The sequence below is a fragment of the Odocoileus virginianus genome, chromosome 16, assembly GCF_023699985.2.
Source record: "Odocoileus virginianus isolate 20LAN1187 ecotype Illinois chromosome 16, Ovbor_1.2, whole genome shotgun sequence".
Classification (NCBI taxonomy): domain Eukaryota; kingdom Metazoa; phylum Chordata; class Mammalia; order Artiodactyla; family Cervidae; genus Odocoileus; species Odocoileus virginianus.
The window spans coordinates 9,585,735-9,605,884 of NC_069689.1; the positions used below are offsets into that span (position 1 = coordinate 9,585,735).

Consider the following 20,150-nt stretch of genomic DNA (forward strand, 5'->3'; position numbering starts at 1 on the left):
TAAAAGACGTTTGCTCCTTGGAAGAAAAGTTATGACAAACCTAGACAGCGTATTAAAAAGCAGAGACATCACTGTCCCGACAGTCTAGTCAAAGTTGGTTTTTCCAGTAGTCAGAGCTGGACCATAAAGAAGGCTGAGCACCGAAGAATTGATGCTTTTGAACTGTGGTGCTGAAGAAGATTCTTGAGAGTCCCTTGGACAGCAATCATAAAGGAAATCAATCCTGAATATTCACTAGAAGGACTGATACTGAAACTGAAGCTCCAATACTTAGGCCACCTGATGTGAAAAGCCAACTCATTGGAAAAGACCCTGATGCTGGGAAAGATTGAGGAGAAAGTGGATGACAGAGGATGAGATGGCTGGATGGCATCACTGACTCAATGGCCGTGAGTTTGAGCAAACTCCGGGAGATGGTGAAGGACAGGGAAGTGTGGCGGGCTGCAGTCTATGGGGTTGCAAAGAGTCGGACACGACTGAGCGACTGAACAACAACGAACAACAACCACCAATTTATCAAAATCTTTTTATTTGTTTTATAGGGAAAAAAGCTGAGACATCTTTGTCTAACCCAAGATCATGATCTCCCAAGCTCATTCTTGAATTTATCTTCTTACCCTTCACTCCTGCTTCCTAGACCTGACAGTTCCATCTCCTCAGTTTTCTCTCCTCGCACTCAGCCACCTCCTTTTGTTCCATTTCAGTGATGATTTTAATTTTTTTTTTTTAATCTTTTGGCTGCACTTCATGGCTTGTGGGATCTTAGTTCCCTGATCAGGTATCAAACCCCTCTGCACAGGAAGCATGGATTGTAATGACTGAACTGCTAGGGAAGTTCCAGCAGTGATTTTTTTTTTAAATCCCATATCAAACCACACTCCACAAGGGCAGGGGCGGTTCTCTGTTTTGATCACCAGTGAGTCCCAAGTGCCTGGAACAGTGCCTGGCAGACAGTAGCTGCTCCGTAGTAGCACTGAGCACCTACCGTGGAGACGCTGAGCCCTGACTTGGGTTGGGTCACGTTGTTCCTTGGGAGACACTGTGCTGCCCTTGGAGAAAATGCAACCTCAGTGTCCAGGCCTTTAAGACTCAACAGGGGCTTCCCAGGCGAATCGTGGTAAAGAATCTGCTTGTCAATGCAAGAGAGGTATGAGATGTGGGTGAGATCCCTGGGTCGGAAAGATTCCCTGGAGAAGGAAATGGAACCAACTCCAGTGTTCTTGCCTGGAGAATCCCATGGACAGAGGAACCTGGGGGGCTACAGTCCAGGGGGTCGCAAAGAGTTGGATACGACTAAACGACTAAGCATGACACAGCACACAGAAGACTCAGCATGATCCGACTGTACCCACCCTGCCCCCTTGCCCACCTCTCTTGCCACCCTGATCAGTCTGCTAATCCTCAAATGCGGCAAGCTCATTCCCATCTCAGGGCTGGTGCTTTAGCCTGCGATTCATTTCCCCTGCACTCCCCAGGCCTGGCTCCTTTTGTTGGTCTGAACTCAGCCTAATTGTCACCTCTTCTGAGAAGCCTTCCCTGACCACCTTATCTAAAGCAGGTGCCCCAACCCCACATCCAGTCACCCTATTACATCATTCTATTTTCATTGTCCACAGAGCATGCATCTCCAGATGTTTTCCCAGTTTGTATCTTTACTCACTGGATGGTTATCCTCCAGCCTCCATGGGCCCCAGGATGGAGCGGGGTGGGGGTGGGATGGGGTTGAGGGTGGAGAACAGAGCTCCCAGCCCTCTTTAGCCAAGCCCTTCCTGCTTCAGGAGGCCTCCTTGGTTATTCTGACCCCCGAAGCTCTCCTGTCTCTTGTCTGTCTTCCTTCCTTTCCCACTCAGTAAACTGTAAAGTTGGTGGCCCACAATGGCTCATGCTTCCTGGTATTCATGTCCTGGGGAAGTCACATTCCACGCTGACTCTGGGCTCGGTCATGTCACTTATCCTGGCCAATGAAATACTAGCAAATGTGATGGAAGTAGAGGTTTGATGAGCTCTTGCATACTGAAGCTTGTCTCAGTGGAATGCAGCTGCCATGCTGTGAAGAAGCCCAAGTTAGCCTTGTGTAGAGGCCAAGTAGAGGAGGGCAAAGCGCAGGGGCTGGTGCCAGGACCTCTGCAAATGCCAATATCCGAGGGTGCTCAAGTCCCTGGTACACGGTGGCCCTGGCAGTCCAGTGGCTAGAACTCGGAGCTTTCACTGCCTGAGCCCAGGTTCAGTCTCTGGTCAGGAAACTAAGTTTCCACAGGTCATGCGCTGCAGCCAAAAATAAATAATAAGTGACACAGTATTTGCATATAACCTATGCAATATCCTTCTGTATATTTTATTATTTAAAAAATATGTATTTATTCGACTGCCAAGTTGACAGTTAACATCAACTGCAGCTGTGTGGATAAAGCCACCTTGGACGTTTCACCCCCTTGGAGCCCCCAGCTAATTGCAGCTGCATAAATGATCTCAGCCAGCTAAATATGAAGAACCGTCCAGTCAACCCAGAGGATGGTGAGAAATAAGCAATCACTGTTTCAAGCCACCGATGTGGGGGGTGTTTCTTACACGGCAGTAGATGACCAATACACGTGTGGAAGACTCTTCGGTCTCTCAGGGCTTATTGGCAAACTAACTGCAGCTCACTCGCCCCTCCAACACTTCCGCCCCCTTCCTGTTCACTGCTCTTGGAGTTGGCCAGCTTGCCCAGCCCTCCCGGTCCTTGGAGAGAAGTCCCTCCCAGGCCTTACTGACCTGTCTCCTCGCAGCCCCGTTCCATGCTCCTTCCACAGGGGTCATCCGGAAAGCTCAGGCCCTTGTGCCAACTGACAAGGCCCTCCCTGCCTCTGCAGGGCCTCAGCTCCCCATTGGAGAAGGGGTGGCAGAGTGAGAAGCGGTCCCCGGGGGGATCCCTGAGCCTCCCCTCCAGACCACAGTAGACCCTCCGAGGGCTCTGCCAGGCATGAGCTGTCCATTGTCCCCTGGTGTAGGAGCAGGAGACAGGCTTGGGGCAGGTGCCATGGGGTGGGTGGCACAGCAGGGGGCCACAACCAACCTGTTTTCCACCAGGCCACCTCCCAGGCAGGCACCTTGGGGCCTGCTTCTCCGGACACTCTGATCTCAGCGCCAGCATCCTGTAAGATGGGCCCGAGGTAGGCTGAACTCTGCCCTGGTGAGGGCAGTTAGACCGCTTGCCCAGGCGGGCTCAGCTGGGTGGACTGCATTCCGGGAGAGGCAACAGCTGGCGGGAAGTTCTGTTCCCTGGGGGAGGGGAGGCCTTTGCGGAGGGCTGGGGCGAGGCGGGGCACCGGGGCCTCTGTTGGGCTAGAGGCCTTGCTGCCCTCCCCACCCTGCGCCCTGCTGGGGTCCGAGGCCTCCCTGGAGGGGGGCACCCCAGGAGGGGAGGTGCCTGGATGGGTAACGCAGGGAGGGGCGCCACTTCGGCCCCCGCCACTTTCGCAGTGGCCTCTCGGGGCAGTGGCCTCGCGCACTAGGAAAGGGGGGTTGCCGCTCACCCTGGGTGACCGCGCACGGGGAAAGGAAAGCGGGGTTCGAGGGCCCCGAGGGGGCGGCCGAGTGGCCACAGGCATAAGATGGGCACGCTTGTCACGGCAGAGACGGACCCAGAATGGGAAGGGGTCGGTGGCGGCCGCAGGGCGAGTGGAGGGCGGGGGGGCGGGCGCTGTTCGTGGACCCCGACGCGGGGCAAGGGCGCTCAGATGACGCCCGTCCTCCGGTGACCGAGGCGCCCGGCTCCCTCGCGGGGCCCGGAGACGGCCGGCGGGCTGCGCTGACGCGCGGGGCCGCCAGGTGGCGGTGTCGGCCCGTGCCGCGCGGTGGGACCGGACGCCGCGTCCCGGATTGAGCGGACCGGGAAACTGAGTCAGGGCGTGGCCGCCCCCACCCCCCACCCCCCGCCCCCCGCCGCCCCCCTGTGGCTGCACAGCGGGATCCGATAAGGGGACCCCCTCCCCAAGCGCCGGACCTGACGAGTCCTGTAAACCTAGTTGACGCTCATGCCCGCCCCCCTCCATTGGCGCCATTGGTGCTGCCTCCCCTGGTGTCTCCCGAGAAAGTGATAGTGAGGACGCGGCATCCAGACCCCGACCGCCTGGGGGCTTGGGAAGGCGGAGGCTCCTGTGCGCGGCTGGCTGAGCTGAATGGCCAGGGCCAGGCCTCAGTTTCCCCTGCTGACTCACTTCACTGCCGACCACAACTATTTACCCAAGGGGACGTGGAAAACAAAGCCGGAGGTCGAAGTGGGGGCATCCCCCCCCACCCCAGAGCAGCTGAGGCCTGGCGGAAGCCCCTCTGGATGCTCACTGGCCTCAGGGGGCAGCCTGGGCTTAAAGGCACAGCCAGGCGGGAGTCCAGCCCCTCTGCGCTGGGAGGCTCTCGGACACAGCAAGCCCACGCCCTGCGTCCTGCTCTGCCAGCTGGCCTCCCCCAGGAGGAGCCAGGTCCGAGTTCTGTGGGCTCCTGCCAGCCTGGGCTGGGCCCCGGCTGGGTCCCCTCGCGCCCAGGGCTCCCTGGTGTCCAGGACCCTGGTGCAGCAGGAGTGAATCAGCCCCTTCAGGGGCCGGCCTGCTCTCCCACGGGGTGACTGGGCCTTGCCGGGCTCCCACCCAGCCTGCTCCCACACTTCCTAGCCCGCCCCAGCCCCACCCTGATCAACTCCTTCTGCACTTAGTCACCCACATTTATGGGGCACCTACTACCCTCCCCCGGGACAGGCAGGCCCCACCCTATGAGCCGACAGAGAAGAAACCCCTAAGACTGCAGGACACTGTAGGTGATAGGCTAGATGGGCAAGGCCCACTTCTTTAGCCAGGACTCACCTGAAGTGAGTCCCTTCGGACTTCTGGGGCCTGAAGGCCAAGGTTCTCCTGGAATGTGAAGGGGTTCGGCCTTGAGGACTGAGATGTTGGGTGGCATCACTGACTCAGTGGGCATGAGTCTGAGCAAACTCCTGGAGTTAGTGCAGGACAGGGAAGCCTGGCGTGTTGCAGTCCATGGGTCACAAAGAGTCAGACACGACTGAGCAACTGAAGAACTGGCCTTGAGGCAGAGCAGGGGTTTTCCAGGCAGGTGGGCGGCACATTTGAGCAGGGAGGGCTCCCAGCAGAAGGGCTGAGTTGACTTGTTTTGACAGGGTCCCCTCGGACGGAAGGAGGCTGAGGCTGAAGCTGTAGCCTGGAGGGGCCGGGGCAACCTGGCCCTGGGAGGGGGGAAGGAGTGGCGAGGAGGGGGGCAGGGTGCTTGCACAGAGTCCTGGGCGTGATGTGATGGGTGCTGCTGACTCCTCTGCGTCTCACGTGGCCTCCTCCTCCAGGAAGCCTCTCCTGCCCACTCACCTCTGGTCCTCAGAGCAGGCTCCAGGGGCTTGTCAGTTGAATTACCCAGTTAAGCTGCTCAGAAGAGCTGGCTGACCATCCAAGTCCCCTGGCCAGGGATGAAGGGGCTCCCCACCACCCCCACCTGCATCCAAGGCCCGTGCCATCCTGTGAGAGGCAGAGGTTTCTAGCAGAACTTGTGTCAGCTTTCACCAAGGCTTGGGAATTCACAAAAGCAGAGCCTTCCCTTCCCAGACCGGGATGAGGCCTCTCTGCTCCAACTCCGTGGGCAGAGCCCCATCTCTTCTCTGAGCTCGGTTCCCTACCTGGAAAGTGGGCTGACGGTGCAGCCTTCCTCACTGCGCAGATCCATGAGACAGCTTTTCGCCCACAGGACCTGCCTCTTTAAAAACTTGCCTTAACTACACAAATAATATTTGAATATGTGAATGACTCAAACCACAGAGAAGGTGCAGGGAATGAAGAGTTCCTTCCTCCTCCTCCCTGACCTTCTCTCCAGGAGGCCCCGCAACCCACACATCGTTGTGTGGCTTCCAGTATTTTGCAAACATCATGAGGGACTTTCCTGGGGGTCCAGGGGTTAAGACTCTGTGTTCCCAGCACCAGGGGCCTTTGATCCCTGGTCAGGGAACGAAGATCCTGCTTGCCACAGAGTGTGACCAAAACCAAAACACATATATATATATGCTTTTCCTTTTAACATTTTTATGCTGAAATGTTGAAAATTAATCCTAGGAACTCAGTTATTGAGGGCAGCTCCGTGCCCAGCACAGCGGAGTCCTGACAGAAAGCCGTAACTTCTCAAGGACAGCTCTCTGATCCCCACCGACAGATGGGGAGACTCGGCCTCTTTATAGGAGGCTGCGGCTGCTTGATATTAATACCTGGGATGAGCATGAGTCACGGGCAGCTGTAGATTTCTGTCCTGAACTGGAGCCAGTCAGGAATCTCCCTGGCGGTCCAGTGGTTAGGACTCTGCCCTTCCACTGTAGAGGGCACAGGTTGAATCCCTGATCAGGGAACTAGATCCTGCAAGCTTCGAAGGAAAAAAAATTTAAACAAGGACCTGTTGAGAGTGTTGTTCAGTTGTGTCCGATTCTTTAGGACCCCATGGACTGCAGCACATCAGGCTGCCCTGTCCTTCACCATCTCCCAGAGCTTACTCAAACTGATGTCCATTGAGTCCGTGATGCCATCCAACCATCTCATCCTCTGTCATCCCCTTCTTCTCCTGCCCTCAGTCTTTCCCAGCATCAGGGTCTTTTCCAATGAGCTGGCTCTTCACATCAGGTGACCAATGTATTAGAGCTTCAGCTTCAGCATCAGTCCTTCCAATGAATATTCAGGGTTGATTTCCTTTAGGATGGACTCATTGGATCTCCTTGCAGTCCAAGGGACTGTCAAGAGTCTTCTCCAACCCAGAGGGATGGGATGGGGAGGGGAGTGGGAGGGGGGGATCAGGATGGGGAACACATGTAAATCCATGGCTGATTCATGTCAATGTATGGCAAAAACCACTACCATATTGTAAAGTAATTAGCCTCCGACTAATAAAAATAAATGAAAGGGAAAAAAAAGAGGCTTCTGCAACACCACAGTTCAAAAGCATCAGTTCTTCCGTGCTCAGCCTTCTTTATGGTCCAACTCTCACATCCATACCTGACTACTGGAAAAACCATAGCTTTGACTATATGGACCTTTGTCAGCAAGTGATGGCTCTGCTTTTTAATACAAGGGGAACACTATTACAATTGCGCTGAGATGACAGGGACTGTCCTGAGCAAATACTCTGAGTCAGGGCTTTTTCAAGTGACAAAGCCCTGTCTCCAGTTGGCCTAATCCTAAAACTAAATGATTTAAATATTAAATAAAATACTAAATAAGAGACTTATATTTTAATATAAATATTAGATAAAATATTTAGTAATTAAATAGTAAATTAAAAAATAAAAATCCAGCTGGCTCACTTAATGAGAGAGCCGGAGTCCTCAGGCACGGCTGTCTCCAAGGATCCCCCATGGACCCAGAGATGCTATCAAGAGTGTCTCACAGTGGTGGGGGGCATGGGGGGGTGTGAGGGAGGTGTGCCCTAGGCTGCAGGCCTACACAAGGTCCCCTCTGAGAGCCAGCAGGGCCCCGGGCGTGGGGGAGGATGCAAGCCTTCCAGCTGGGAAAAGGCCCCACGATTATTTTGTGCTCCCCTCGGACGGTCACCGAGGACATTTCCAGTTCTTTATTATTAAAAACACAGCAGTATCATATTTTCATAATTTAAAAAAATACAGAGAAAAACCCCGCAACAGTGATGGTATATTTGGTAGTTAGCCCGCATTGTCTTCCAAGGCAGACCTCACTTTAGTGCACTGCGCTTCCCGGTGCTTCACAGACACTGCGTATCTCTCAGGCTGGTGGCTACCCCACGCCGAGCGAGTCTACTGGCACCATTTCCCAACTGCATTTCCTCCCTTTGTGTCTCTATATCACATTCTGGTAATTCTCGCAATACTTCCAACTTTCTCATTTATATTTGTTGTGATTTCCGTCATCAGTTATGCTCCCACTACAACTCACCGAAGCCAAGATAACACTTGTCATTTTTAGCAATGAAGTATCTTTTTTTCATAAATTGATTTATTCTTTGACGGTATCAGGTCTTAACTGCAGCACAAGGGTCTTCAGCTGCGCCAAGAAAACCCTTAGCTGCGGCATGTGGGATCTAGTTCCCCCACCAGGGACCGAACCCCAGCCTCCTACCTCGGGAGCGTGGGGTCTCAGCCACTAGACCACCAGGGAAGCCCCACAATGAAGTAGTTTTTTAATTAAGGTATGTACCTTGCTTTTTTTTAAAGAGATGGGGATACCAGACCACCTTATCTGCCTCCTGAGAAATCTGTATGCAGGTCAAGAAGCAATAGTTCAAACCAGACTTGGAACTACAGACTGGTTCCAAATCGGGAAAGGAGCACTTGGTCAAGGCTGTACACTGTCACTCAGCTTATTTAACTTTTATTCAGAGTACATCATGAGAAACGCCAGGCTGGCTGAAGCACAAGCTGGAATCAAGATTGCTAGGAAAAATATCAATAACCTCAGATATACAGATGACACCACCCGTATGGCAAAAAGCGAAGAGGAACTAAATAGCCTCTTGATGAAAGTGAAAGTGGAGAGTGAAAAAGCTGGCTTAAAGCTCAACATTCAGAAAACAAAGATCATGGCATCTGATCCCATCACTTCATGGCAAATAGATGAGGAAACCAAGTCTCTTGCTTAAAAACAGCAAGAGACTTTATTTTCTTGGGCTCCAAAATCGCTGCAGATGGTGACTGCAGCCATGAAATTAAAAGACGCTTGCTCCTTGGAAGAAACGCTATGACCAACCTAGACAGCATATTAAAGATCAGACACATTCTTTTACAGACAAAGGTCCATCTAGTCCAAACCATCTATGGTTTTTCCAGTAGTCATGTATGGATGTGAGACTTGGACTATAAAGAAAGCTGAGCGCTGAAGAACTGAGGCTTCCGAACTATGGTGTTGGAGAAGACTCTTGAGAGTCCCTTGGACTGCAAGGAGATCAAACCAGTCAATCCTAAAGGAAATCAGTCCTGAATATTCATTGGAAGGACAGATGCTGAAGCTGAAACTCCAATACTTTGGCCACCTGATGCAAAGAGCTGACTCATTGGAAAAGGCCCCGATGCTGGGAAAGACTGAAGGCGGGAGGAGAAGGGAACGACAGAGGATGAGTGAATGGCATCAACCGACTCGACGGACATGAGTTTGAGCAAGCTCCGGGAGTTGGTGATGGACAGGGAAGCTTGGCATGCCGCAGTCCATGGGGTTGCAAAGCGTCCGACATGAGCAACTGAACTGAACATGGTTTTTTTAGACATATGACTATTACACAGTTAGTAAACTTTGCTGTAGTGTGAATGTAATGTTCACATGCCTGGGGAAGCCAAAATATTTTTGTGTCTCCTTTTATTGCAATACTTGCTTTATCGTGGTGTCCGGAACGGAGCCTGCAGTATCTCTGAGGTCTGCCTATAAAATTAAGGTTGAATTCTCTCATAAAACTGTAAAGAGTTAAGCGTGAACAAAAACCATAGCAGTGAGCATCATACATGGAACCTGGCACTCGGGCCAGTATTCATCTGGAGTAAGATACCCACAAAAGGTACTGCTGGACCCAACATCACGAGTGTTTTCCCCGCCGGTGGGCCCCACCCAGCCTCCCGCGTGAGTGGGGGCCTGACTCCTGACCTTGTCGGCACAGGCTGTTTTCCGTCTCCTAGTTTTTGCCGTTAGGAGAATTATTAGAGCTGATTATCTTCAGGAGTTTACCGGCCAACCTGTGAATTGCCTATTCGTACCTGTCGCCCATCTTCCTGGGTTAGTCCTTCTAATTGGCTGCAGGAGCTCCTCATTCATTCTGAATACAGACCCTTGGAGGCCAGGTGGGCTTTGGCCCGGTCCAGCTCAAAAGTGGAAGCGCAGGGCCCAGGTGAGGTGGGGGTGGGAGGGACGTTCCCAGCCTCTTCCCTGATTCTGGCCACTTCCCATACTGGCCGTGGCCAAGTCTGCCCCTGGAACACCTTCCTTTTGAGATCCAAAAATCCACCAGACTCATTTCACAGGTAAGTGACTGGCACTCAGACAGGTGCGGTTATATACAGCTGGTGAGCAGTGACTAGAGGCCAGTTCATTTGGCACCAACCTCCCCCAGGAGGCTCTCTGCCACCCATTCCCTGTGCAGTGTGCACCCCGAACTATGCTCCCAGGCCTAGGCCACCTGCCACATGCCCTCTGCTCTGATGCCACGGGCCAGCCTTGCTGGCGGCAGCCGAGACTCAGGTCAGGGAGGATCTCCGTGTGGTCAATGAACTCCTCTCAAGGCCTACCCTGTACCCCTTGTCACTCTCAGCAGACGACCCTGGAAACAGAAACCATCCAAGCAGACTTCTGACTCACCTGTCCTTGTGCTCTCATTGGCACCCACGCCCAACCCTATGCCACCCAGGAAGAGGGGTCCATGCTGGAGGCCGGGGCCTCCCCTCCACGCCTGCTGGCCGTCCCTGAGGGCCCGAAGGTCCTGGCTCCACAGGTCTTTCCTGCATCAGTGTTTTGGCCCATCACTGTCCTGCTCACATGAGCACACAGCACAGACAGCCATGACCACAGTGCACATGTGTCCGTATGTGCACACACGTATGTATTCAATTTTCACTCTTTCATTCTTTTTTATTAATTTTTTTGCCAAACCATGAGACTTGTGGGATCATGGTTCCCCTACTAGGGATGGGAACTGGGCCCACTGAGTGAAAACGCTGAGTCTGAACGCTGGACTGCCAGGGAATTCCCGTCTCTTGCATTCTTTAGCCCCGTTCACCTCCCCCCCCCCCCTTTTCCTCTGCTCCTACACATCTTTCCCAGCCCTTCCTGCACTCTCCTGTCCGCAGGCTTCTCCGGCCGCCCGTGACCTTCTGGAAGGGGCACCATGACCTCCAGTAGCCAAGCCCTCCTGACCCTCCGGTAGCACTTGTCCCAGGTGACCACCCCCTCCTCCACAGGGTGCCCGGGCCCTCCGGCCCGAGGGCCTCTCCCCGCTCCTGGCTCCGCCTGCATCCTCTCCCTACCTCGTGCGCTGCATGTCAAGCCTGGCCTCCCAACCTTCCCTCCCGTGTCAGGCTTCCAGTACCTTCTCTCTGTCTATCACCGGCCAGGGCTTCTCCCTCCACTTCCCCTTGCCATGAAGCCCCAAAGTGGCTGACAGGCGTCTTCAGGGACCCCACCCCCACCCCCTGCTCCTCCCCACCCTTCCACAGGCTCAGCCTGACTGGGAGGCATTCTAGACTGTTCTCTCCCTCTCAGACCCAGCCCGGTTGACCCACGTGCACACAATTCACTGCTTCTGCTTCTCCCCTGTGAGCTCCCTGCCGCTGACCCCAGCCACCCCTTCCCAGGCCAGTCGGCTACTGGGGCTTCTACCCTCTGCCCCTGGGGTTGGCTCCCTGAAGCCAGAGGGGCCTGAGAAAAGACCCCCGGCCCCCGCCGGGCCCCCGCTCAGAGCCCCTGCTCCCCCAGTCCTCGCACTGACCCTTGGGTCCCTCTGGACCTGGGCGCACGTGGACACCTGCTGGCAGGTGAGACGAGCTCTCCCAGAAGAGAGGGGAGTGTGTCTCGGGTCAGGTCCGAGTGGGAGCATGACAGGGTCAAAGGTCAAAGCCATATTTAGAAGGCCGTCTGCCCACCCTCAGGTCCCCCCTTAGTCTGTGGAAACTGAGCCCTCTGTCCTGGCTTGCGCCCGCTCCCCACCCCCAGCCCCTTCACTGCCCACCGAGCCCATCTGCCCTCCCGGGGAAGCTCTGTTCCCAGCCCCGTCCACAGCCCCAGAGGGCAGGTCGCACCTGCCCCCACGGCCACCCTGGACGGCTCGCAGCCGTCACAGCCCCACGGAGGCGCGGGGAGGGCGTTCACAGTAGCTCCGGGGCCCCACACCCGTGCTGGGCACAGGCAGCTCTCGCCAGTAGAAGGTTCCTCCTCAGGGATGGCGCGGGACCCAGAGCAGCACGTACCCCAGAGGGCGAGCCCGAAAGTGACCTGGGAGAGAAGGGCAGCCTGTCGAGGCTGGGAGCTGACGGAGCCTACGGAGAAGGTTTCAAGGTCCGCCACCGCTGCGGGGAGCGCCAGCGCCGGGCTGGGCCGCCAGACGGGCACACCGGCCTTCAGACGTCCCCACGGGTTCGTTCCTAACCTGGGTCACGGGTTCCCAGGCATTGAAAAGTTATTAATACTATTATTTATACCTAAAATAATCCACCCCCTCCGCCTGCATGTCCTCAGGACAAACCCCAGCTCCTCATCCTGGCCTTCAAGGCCTTAGGCTTCCCTCCCACTGCCCTCGGCAACCGCCCTCGGCCACGGTCCAGACCTTTGCCCCCAGTTTGAGTCCTGACCAGGAACACCTTTCCTCTGCCTCACCTGCTCTTTCTGGCTAAGTCCATTTCTAAGGGCAGCTTCTAAGTAGTGGAGCAACAGGGCCAGACTTGATGTTGAGAGAGGCCTTCAGAAAGGCTCTTTCCCTTTGGGAAAGCCAGCAGCAAGCAGTGGGGAGGGCAAGTCGAAGCGGAGGGCCAAGAGGGCGGGGGGTGGAGAGACAGCTGCCCAGAGGCCAGCTGCACGGCAGGCACCTCCAGGCGCTGCCCCTCACCCTCTGTCCACTGGTAGCCGCGGAGACGGTGTGAGGTCTCGCCTCTGGCCCTTGAGGAGTAGACAGGCACTGGCAGCCGTGTGGTTGGCGTCTTGAACCACAGGGAGCTCACTTGGGACACCACCCCATTCGATTGTCTCCCAGGGCCTGCGGGCTATGAAAGGCCAAACATCAACCCCAGAATTTCCATTTGCCTTGTCCCCAGTCAGAAACATCAGGAACGGGACAGCTGAGAGAAAATGTAGGACTGAGACCTAAAGAGGGGAGGACACAATGAAAGGTGAAGCGGGGCAGAGGTGGAGCCTGGACTCCCAGCCCAGTGTCCCCTGGACCCCCAACCTTGGTCCATGACCATCTCTGTACATCTGGTGCTGGTCATGGCTGCCCAGGTGGCGCCAGTGGTAGAGAATCCACCTGTCAATGCAGGAGATGCAAAAGACACAGGTTCGATCCCTGGGTTGGGAAGATCCCTTGGAGTGGGAAACGGCACCTCACTGCAGTATTCTTGCCTGGAAAATTCCATAGACAGGAGAGCCTGGTGGGCTACGGTCCATGGGGCCACAGAGAGTCAGACATGACTGAGCAGGCATGCACTATGGTGCTGATCATGGATCCCCGCACCCCCCCCACCCCCACCCCCACCCCCACCCCCAAGGCATGGTAGGGCCTGCAGGGCCATGTTGCACTAAGGTAGGTGGCAGGATCTGGTGGGATCTTGGGCATACGTGTGCTACTTGTAGAAAGGCCGGTCTGCCAGGGCACCTTCAACCATAAATGTCTGAAGAAAAGAAACACAAGTGTCCAGCTTCCCTTTTGTGTGCTCCTCACTTGAAGGACCAATGCTGAAGATGAAGCTCTAATGCTTTGGTCACCTGATGCGAAGAGCCAACTCAATAGAAAAGACTGATGCTGGGAAAGATTGAAGGCAGGAGAAGGGGACGACAGAGGAAGAGATGGTTGGATGGCATCACTGACTCGATGGACTTGAGTTTGAACAAACTCCGGGAGATGGTGAAGGACAGGGAAGCCCGGAGGGCCGCAGTCCACGGGGTCGCAAAGAGTCGGACAAGACTGAGCAACTGGACAACAGCAACATACGGAGGTCACCTCCCTGTGAGACCCGATTTCATGGTTGGTCAATCAAGGGTCATAATTCCCACCGCCACTGGCTGTGAAAATGGAATGAAATCAAGCGTGTTTAGCACAGCGATTGGTGCACCGGCACTGATAAGTGATTGTCTGCATCCGGTTCACCATCCATTCCCTGGGAAAGTCAGCCTGGAGCAGGGGCTCCAGATGCCCGGACCCTTAGGGGTCACAGCTCCTTCTCCCCGCTCCCTCCACGTGCGGTCCCGGGAAAACAGTCCCGGAGGTCATCCCCAAGGTCGCAGAGGGTCCGTGCAAAGGGGACGTGGAAGGCGTCTGGTGGGGTGCCGAGGACAGTCCCGCTCGGCGGAGCCCGGGCGCCTCAGTGCGAGCGCCGACTCGCTGAGCGGAGGCACCGCAGGCCGGGGGGGCCCTGCCGGCGTGGGTGGCGCCCCCGCCTGGAGCCCGGAGCCCTTCTCTGCCGGCGACTCGGGTTTCCGGGAGCCCCGCCCCGCTCGCTCCCATCGCGGCCCCGCCCCCCACGGGCCCGCAAGTTTCTCCCAACTTTTCCGCGGGTCCCCCCGGGTGCCCCGCCCGCCGGCCGGTGACGTAACAATGGTGCAGCGCGGTGGCCAATAGAAGGCGGCGGAGGCCGGCGGCGCGGACCAATGGCGGCGGCGGGCGGCCCAGCGGTCCTGCCCGGCCCGGGCCGCACTGCGCCGCCCGCCGCCCGCCCGCCGCCGGTGCCGGCACCGCCGCCCAGCGATCCGGCAGCGGCGGCTCAGAGAGCGGCAGCGGCGGGCGCGGGCGGCGGCGGCAGCCTCCCGTCCGTCCGTCCGTCCGTCCTGGGAGCTTCGCCTGCGCACCGGCCCGCTGGGAGACCGCGCGCTCACGCCCGCAGCGGGGGCGGGGACGCCAGGCTCGCGGCCCCTCCAGCCCCCAAGGTGAGTCCCCCTTCCTCGGCCCGCTGCGCGTGCGGCTCCCGCCCCGGGCACGACCCCCTGGCCGCCCCCTCCCCCATCCTCCCTGGACACACGCGCACGCAGGTGCAGCCCTAGCTGCGCCGGCCACCGGCCGGCAGATACTCTGGCCTCGCCCCTCCGCGACCCGAGGTCCAGCCGTGCGGCCGGTGGGGGCCGGGGCGGAGCTGGCGGGCGGCCCTGGGCGCGAGGCCTTGCCCTCGGTGGCCCAGCCCCCACCCCCCATTCACTGAGCCGCGACCGTGACTCGCTGCCCGGTGACGTGAGGACGGCCCAACTTTACGTAACCCGCCCGGCGCCCAGTGTCCACACAGGGTACACCCGGGGTGCGGAGGCCCCGGCGTTGGGCGCCGCTCTCCAGTCACGGTGCCCCCTTAAAGAGCGCTGTGGCTCCAACTCCCTCCCGCCCCCTGCCCGTCTCTGTAACTTAGTTACCGGGTGTGCGTGGACTCAGCCTACCCGCTGACCCAGGGCCCTTGTGACCCAAGGGCTTACCCTTGACAAAATGCGGTGGGGAGCTGGGGCCAGGGGGTTGGAAGTCAGGGCTCAGGTTGGTGCAGGGGGCTCCGGGGACAAGGTTAGGGCTCAAGCTGGGTTCCGGGTGGGTTGGCGGTTCCCCCAACTTTTGGAATGAGTCCGAAATACGAGGTAGGAGATCCTGGGTCCAGGCCTGGCTCTGCCATGGCTTCCCGGCTGACCTTGGACAAGTTTGTCCCTTGCTGGAAAGTGGGATGGCAAGCCCTGCTTCGTCCAGCCTCTGGGACGACCAAGGGAGCAAGCAGACCTGGGGCGGGGTCTGCAGGCCCTGAGGAGTGTACACACTGGTCTCTGGGTTGATTTCATCCCCCTGCCTCCTCGCGGGAGCTGGGGGCGGGGACGGCGCGGAAACACCATGTTTGGGTGGAAGGCTGGAGGCCTCGCTCCCTGCTGTGGCTCCCAGCCTGCCTTCCCTCTTTCTCACAGATGAGGAAGCTGAGGCTCAGAGGACAGTGATACACCCACCTGCACGGAACTTGGTCGTTGCGGTGCACTAACCAGGTAGGTCTGAGTCTGGAGCTCTGACCCTGGGCAGGGTCTCCTAGCTGCAGGCAGGGGTCAGATGCCAGGGTGAAGGTTAGATGGAGTTGGGGAGAGGGAGTTTGGGCTACCGAAAGGATTTGGTTCAGCTGGAGATGTGAGATGCAGCTCTCCTATCGCCCCCCCCCCCCCCCCCACCTGGCTTTTTCCTTGATTGGGGTTGGGTGCAGCTGCCGCAGGTGGGAGCGGGTGTGAAGTTTCAGTGTGGTATACACGACGGTAGGTGGGGGCTGTGAGGGCAGGGGAAGAGGGTCCTTAGCAGAAGAACCGGAGAAGGAGACGAGTCGCAGCGCGGGCTACCCGCTGCCGCTAGATCCGGGATGTGGGAGGCGTTTTGGGGAGAGAAGCGAGCTGTTGAGGAGTGGCCGGGAGGGCCGGTCAGAGGCTGGGGGTAGGGGGGCAGCTACGAGAGAGGCCCAGCCAAGTGGGGGGGCTCCGACGGACACCCCCGTCTCCCGCCTGAATCCTCGACAGTCACTGGACTCCCTCTGCTCGCAGGTGGTCGGCCCCCGGGGGCCTATGCCGTGAGGTGAGGACGCCCAGCCAGCATGCCGTGGGACGCGCGACTGCCGGGGGGCGGCGCGGAAGGCGGGCCCGAGGGCGCGGGGGCGGCGCGCTCCAGGGCGCAGAAGCAGTGCCGCAAGTCGTCGTTCGCCTTCTACCAGGCCGTGCGCGACCTGCTGCCCGTCTGGCTGCTGGAGGACATGCGCGCCAGCGAGGCCTTCCACTGGGACGAGCGCGGCCGCGCCGCCGCCTACTCGCCGTCCGAGGCGCTTCTCTATGCGCTCGTGCACGACCACCAGGCATACGCGCACTACCTGCTGGCCACCTTCCCGCGGCGCGCGCTCGCGCCTCCCAGCGCCGGATTCCGCTGCTGCGCGGTGCCGGGGCCGCACGTGGCTCTGGCGGTGCGCTACAACCGCGTGGGCATCCTGCGCCGCATCTTGCGCACCGTGCGTGACTTCCCGGCCGAGGAGCGCGCGCGCCTGCTCGACCGCCGCGGCTGCAGCCGCGTGGAGGGCGGCGGCACAGCGCTGCACGTGGCCTGCGAGCTGGTGCGCCCCGAGTGCCTCTTCCTGCTGCTCGGCCATGGCGCCTCGCCGGGCCTGCGTGACGGCAACGGCCTGACGCCGCTCGAGCTGCTGCTGCGCCAGCTGGGCCGCGACGCCGGGGCCGCCACCTCCGCGGCCTCCGGGGCGCCCGCGCCGCCGCCCGGGGAGCCGCGTCAGCGCCGCCTGCTTCTGCTCGATCTGCTGGCGCTGTACACGCCCGTGGACGCCGCCGGCTCGGCCCGCCGCGAGTTGCTGGGCGACCGGCCGCGCTGGCGGCGGCTGCTGGGTGAGGAGAAGTTCCAATGGCTGGCGGGCCTCGCACCGCCCTCGCTCTTCGCGCGCGCCATGCAGGTGCTGGTCACCGCCATCTCGCCCGGCCGCTTCCCTGAAGCCCTGGACGAGCTGCCGCTGCCGCCCTTCCTGCAGCCGCTGGACCTCACGGGCAAGGGCTAGACCGTGGGGGCGCCCCGGGCCCTGGACTTTTGGAGCATACGATTTTTAAGAGCGTTGTACCTGGCACTTTACATATAATTGTTTCTGGACGGCAGAACCTCTGTTTGCGTCTGTCGGCGTGCTTTGGGGGGCCAGGCCAGCATGGGCAGGCGAGCCGTGAGCTGCGGGGCTTCCGGATGCGGCCGGGCTCAGCCCCCCACCTCCCTACCTCCCTGCGTGCGTGGAGCAGTGCTGCGAGGTCAGGCGACTTCCGAGAGCCGGGCCCTGTCCTCAGCTCCCTGCCCAGACCCGAGAACCGGCGCCCCGCCTTGATTTAGAGCCTCCGGGAAGCTGTCCCAGAGGGAGAGACAGCTGAGCGGAGGAGGGGTTGGGCAGGTGCCGGGGGCCGGCTTGTGCAAAGGCCTAGAGGCCGAGGGTGCTGGCCGGAGCGCCTCTGCCCTGTCAGCCAGAGGGGCCTTGTCCCTGTGGGCTCGGGCTCGGGTCCTGAGAGCTTGAGGACGGAGGAGGGCCCGCGCGGCAGGTGGTGGGGGCAGGACCCAGGCCGCGCCTCCTGTTTCTCCCCACCCTACACTGGCCACTGCCGCTCCTTGGGTGTCGTTGGAGCTCTTCCCAGCACGCAGGCCTAAGGCCTGGACTCATCCTCTTGTCCCCTTCTCTCTAGCAGCTGGTGCCAGGGCCCCTGCTGCTCACCTCTGCTCTTATGGATGCTGCTGCCTTGGGTCTCGGGCCCCCAGCTCCAGCTTCTCCTGACCCAGGGTTAGATGTGCCTTTCTCCAGGCCTGCCTGCTCACCCTGGGCATGGGCTCCCAAGACCCAGCCCCTGGTGTTCGATGGCACCTGTGGATTCTGGCAGCACCCTGTGGGCAGGTGCTCCTGCCTCAGCCGGTAGAGCTGGCTCCTGCAGGAAGGGTTTGAAGATGGAGACTTGCTGGCAGATGTTACCATGGCCCTTAGGGACCAAGGGAAAGCAGTGCACATGCCAGGAGGAGAACTGGGATCAGGGACGATGGCCAGGTTGTCGTGCCTGGGATTCTGCAGGGCGGTGAAATTCAACCTGTGCTGGCTGGGCTGGAGGGCCACGATGTGCTGCCAGGAGCAGAGGGCTAAGGAGCTCCCCAGTGAACTCTGACTGCCCACCTTGCCCCCGGCGTCCCTGAGGGGAGCCTGGCTGGGGGCGGGAGAGGCTTGGAAGGTGGCGGCAGTGCCAGGGTGGTGGCTGCGGGAAGGGAGGAGAGGGATGGGAGCTCCCTGGTTCTGGTCTGTATCTGGCACATCTTCTCAGGGTGACTTTGGGCATATCCCTGCCTTGGCCCTCAGTGTCCCTGACTGCCCTCAGAGGGGTTTTGGAGCATCTCCAAGCTCCCTAAAAGGATGTTCCTGGGAACTGTAGGGTGGGCAGGGGCACAGCCCTGTGGGGGCGGGGACAGTGGAGGGCGGTGGGGCCCAGTGCCGACCCTAGATTCTGGGTGGGGGTGAGGGCTTCGCCCTTCCCACTGTGTGTCCTGGCCCAGTTAAACAGCCTTTCTGAACCTTGACACTTAGCGGGCAGTGGACACTAACATTTCTTCTACCTTAGAATGTGGGGCATCAGGAGCCCTGGGGTATGAAGACCGGGGCTGTGTTGTTGGGGGAGGCACACTCCTTGGAGGAGATGGCAAGTGCAGACCACGTGCTGTGGCTCCTGGGGGCCGGGCTCGGGAGGTACTGGGGACTTGGGGTGCCCTTGTGCCCTGGAGCTTCCGCCTGGAGAGAGCCCGGGCACCTGCAGGGTGTGCAGACTTGCCCTCGTGTCTCTCTGCTTCCGGCTCTGTCCTCTGTGGGGTGAGCCCTCCTGGCTCGAGGCCCAGAGCTAGGCCCTCATTCGCTTCCCCGCTAGACCTACAGCTGCCCTGTTGGTGACAAACTCCTGTGAGCTCCTTGGGCTGAGGATGGGGTGGTTCAGGGTTGGGGGGCTCCCTGGTGGGGACCCCACAGAATCCATCATCCAGTGAGCAGGAGGTGGCCCCTGGGAGGCTCCTTGTGTGCAGGGCAGGATCCGGGCAGGAGTTGTGGACACCAGAGCGGGGGTGGGGGGTCCAGCCAGAGCCCAGCTTCATAGCTTGGGGGGTGGAGGGCACCTTGGGGGGTGGGGCGCAGTGGGGGTGTCCTCGCTGTGGCTGGGCCAGTCGGGGAGCCATGGGGAGGCCAAGGACACCCTGCGGCGGCAGAGCGGGGCCTGGGGCCGCCTGGCTCAGGGCGCCCTGGTGTCAGCGGAGAACCCGGAGCCCAGCGCGGGGTGGAGACGCCTCAGGGTTATCTGGCCGCTGCCGCTGGCCGGCGCGTGGGTGGCCGGGCCCATGCTCGTCTTATCGCTCCCCGGGGCCCTCCAGCGCCAGCAGGGGCCCCTCCCCAGCCCCATCACCACCGCCGCCCTGGCGATGAGCTCTGGGGGCCTGGAGGGGCCAGAGGCAGGCGGGAGACGCGGCTCTCCGCTGTTGGTGGGTGGCCCTGGCGGCTTCTAACAGGCAACGGCTCTGCCTGGAGCAAGGCCCACGTCTCTGGGGCAGAGTTCCTCTGTTTGCTTCCTTCATTCCATGGACCTTGTCTAAGGAAAGCTGGCATCGGCCAGATTTCCTCCAGCATGCCCACCCCTGGGCTTGGTGAAGTCCCAACCAGGAGAGCTCTGGGGCCAGAATCTGGGCACCCCAGATGCCTGTCGGGGAGGTGCTGTGACTTGTTCCTGGAGCCTGGAAGGGACACACAGCCCCGAACTGTGCCCCCTTTTGGCGGTGGTGATGCAACCCCACGCTGGGGCCTTGCTTTGCCGCCTCGTGTGCTGACTTCTCCCATCACTACCTCGATTTCTCCGCTGATTTCCTTTCCTCCTGATTTCTTCAACCTTCAAATATTCTGAGAGCAGTTTTCCCCAGTGCTGTTCAGAACAAGGATGCCTCCT

At 59.2% G+C, this 20,150-nt stretch overlaps 1 protein-coding gene and 1 long non-coding RNA gene across 6 annotated transcripts; one reads left to right on the plus strand and one right to left on the minus strand.

The window, feature by feature from the left end:
* Positions 1–512: 512 nt before the first annotated feature.
* On the minus strand, positions 513–14,044 carry LOC110150491 (uncharacterized). 3 transcript variants are annotated; one of them, XR_002317745.2, is made up of 7 exons: positions 13,293–14,044; positions 12,339–13,076; positions 11,933–12,111; positions 9,621–10,290; positions 4,839–9,401; positions 3,056–3,261; positions 513–2,265 (listed from the first exon to the last, which is right to left on the minus strand). It is a non-coding gene; the product is annotated as an uncharacterized lncRNA (long non-coding RNA). The 3 variants fall into 3 exon arrangements; XR_011491731.1 differs by having other exon boundaries at positions 4,839–10,290; XR_002317744.2 differs by lacking the exon at positions 3,056–3,261 and having other exon boundaries at positions 4,839–10,290.
* A 290-nt stretch (positions 14,045–14,334) lies between these two features.
* Positions 14,335–17,312, plus strand: ANKRD9 (ankyrin repeat domain 9). 3 transcript variants are annotated; one of them, XM_070477792.1, is made up of 4 exons: positions 14,335–14,597; positions 15,597–15,671; positions 16,209–16,239; positions 16,376–17,312. In XM_070477792.1, exon 4 carries the CDS (start codon positions 16,415–16,417, stop codon positions 17,213–17,215), a length of 801 nt encoding a protein of 266 aa, XP_070333893.1. In that variant the 5' UTR covers positions 14,335–14,597; positions 15,597–15,671; positions 16,209–16,239; positions 16,376–16,414; the 3' UTR covers positions 17,216–17,312. The 3 variants fall into 3 exon arrangements, with proteins under 3 accessions (XP_070333893.1, XP_020769132.2, XP_070333892.1); XM_020913473.2 differs by having other exon boundaries at positions 16,209–17,312; XM_070477791.1 differs by lacking the exon at positions 14,335–14,597 and adding an exon at positions 14,918–15,183 and having other exon boundaries at positions 16,209–17,312.
* The last annotated feature ends 2,838 nt before the right edge of the window (positions 17,313–20,150 follow it).

Coding starts and splice junctions, on each gene's coding strand:
- ANKRD9 (XM_020913473.2), top strand. CDS start 16,259: ATGCCGTGGGACGCGCGACTGCCGGGGGGCGGCGCGGAAGGCGGGCCC.